At 39.9% G+C, this 1,773-nt stretch overlaps 1 protein-coding gene across 3 annotated transcripts in view; it reads right to left on the reverse strand.

Moving 5' to 3' along the window:
• Positions 1–1,773, reverse strand: part of LOC106527369 (sodium-driven chloride bicarbonate exchanger) — a 50,855-nt gene that overhangs the window by 12,767 nt on the left and 36,315 nt on the right. For all 3 annotated transcript variants that reach the window (XM_014022231.1, XM_014022229.1, XM_014022232.1), the window contains 2 exons: positions 1,455–1,601; positions 1,231–1,331 (listed from right to left, as the gene is read on the reverse strand). In XM_014022231.1, the coding sequence (XP_013877685.1) occupies positions 1,231–1,331; positions 1,455–1,601 (248 nt within the window). The remainder of the gene's footprint in view (positions 1–1,230; positions 1,332–1,454; positions 1,602–1,773) is intronic.

Here is a 1,773-nt window from a genome sequence, read left to right on the forward strand (position 1 = left end):
TATATATATATTTCTCTTAAACACAGTAAAATCTAAGTTATGTGTTAAAATTTGTAATTTGTTGGATGCTGGAAAAATAAATATAAAGATCAATTAAATTATAAAACACGAGATAAATTTCTCCTTTTTAAATTAATGAGTGCATTTTGAGTGTATTTATTTCTTTATCTGTCCATTTATATATTTCAGCTTTTATTTCTAACTGAGTCAGTTTCGGTCCTCCATACATTTTATTTTATTTACCGTTKTTTAACCAGGCAAGTCCCGTTGAGATCTCAGATCTCTTTTTCAAGGGAGGCCTGAAGGCGACCTGTTGTACATGTTTTTTAGGGGTGGGGGAAACCAGTGTACCCGGAGAAAACCCACGCATGCACGAGGAGAACATGCAGACTTCACTCAGAAAGACCCCAGGTCTGAACCGGAGATCGAACCCAGGACCTTCTTGCTGTGAGGCGTCGGTGCTGACCACTGAGCCGTCGTGCTGTAGTGGTGGGCACAGCTAACCAAAAGGTTAGCTTCACTAACTCATAATCCACTAAATAAAAGTACAGCTTCTCTAATGCTAAACATGTCAAAAAAATACTTGCAGAAGCTAATCAGACATAAAACAAACCTGTGGAAGCTAACACTAACAGCTAAGATGACTCTCTGGTCACGTCTTTGTCTCCTTCCAGCTGCAGACTGGTGGGACTGACACAAACCTGTTGATGTTAGCTTGTTAGCTGTTAGCAGACAAAGGTAGTAGAAGATAATTGGTTCACTAAGTTTTTGAAGTTAGTGAAAAAGCTAAAATTGCTAAACAAAAAATAGTTCTGCTATTAGCTGGTATGGCTGAACTGTTTTTTTAATGATACATGTTTCTTTTAGTTTTTAGTGCCGTGTTAAATCATTTCTGTTTTATTATGGAGCAGACAATAAAGCCATCTATCAATCCATCGATCTCATTAGCAGAACCACGCTCACCTCTGCTCATGTGATTAATGGATGGTAACACGTTTGCAATATTAACAAATGTGATTCATTTTTGTTTATTATTTTAATTCTGAATATTCAAACACAGGGATCTGTGTTGGGCTGAGGAGTGAGGAAGCTTTCTTTAACCTGTTATTTTTTTCTCCTGGGACAGTAAAATACACCGTTTGGGACCAGCGAGGCCGCTAACTGTTGACAAGAAAATGAGCCATCACAGAGTGTACACAGRGTATCTTCCTGTTTGTCTCCGACACTTACTTCCCAGTGCGCTGCAGCTCAGGGCCACCATGACCTCCATGCTCCTCAGATTCACCGAGATCTGTCACTCCGTTGGGAACGGGGGGAACCTTTCGCTTTTCCTGTGGAGTAAAGATCACTGTCAATCAACGGTTGGTTAGTGGACATCCTCAGGGACAGAAATAAGAACGACAAACATCAACAAAACGACATGAAAACCACTGGGATTTGTTATCTCTGTTCACCTGAGAGGGAACATTCTTAGGAGGTTCTATTCTGATGGAAGGGTCCCACTCGCCCGGGGGCAACACCGTCACCTGGTCCAAAAACTCATCTATGCCCGCCACCAGGTCGTTCCTGTCCTTGGCCTTGTAGGCCACATCATGGAAAATCTACGAAAGGCACAGTATTTTTATACATTTCTGTAGTACTGCAGAAACAAATTATGAAATTAAACAAGAGGTACATTCATATGGAGAGCCAATTCATTCAAATTGAAATGAATGAATGAATGAATGAATGAATGAATGAATGAATGAATGAATGAATGAATGAATGAATGAA

The sequence above is a fragment of the Austrofundulus limnaeus genome, unplaced genomic scaffold (assembly GCF_001266775.1).
Source record: "Austrofundulus limnaeus strain Quisiro unplaced genomic scaffold, Austrofundulus_limnaeus-1.0 Scaffold320, whole genome shotgun sequence".
NCBI lineage: Eukaryota > Metazoa > Chordata > Actinopteri > Cyprinodontiformes > Rivulidae > Austrofundulus > Austrofundulus limnaeus.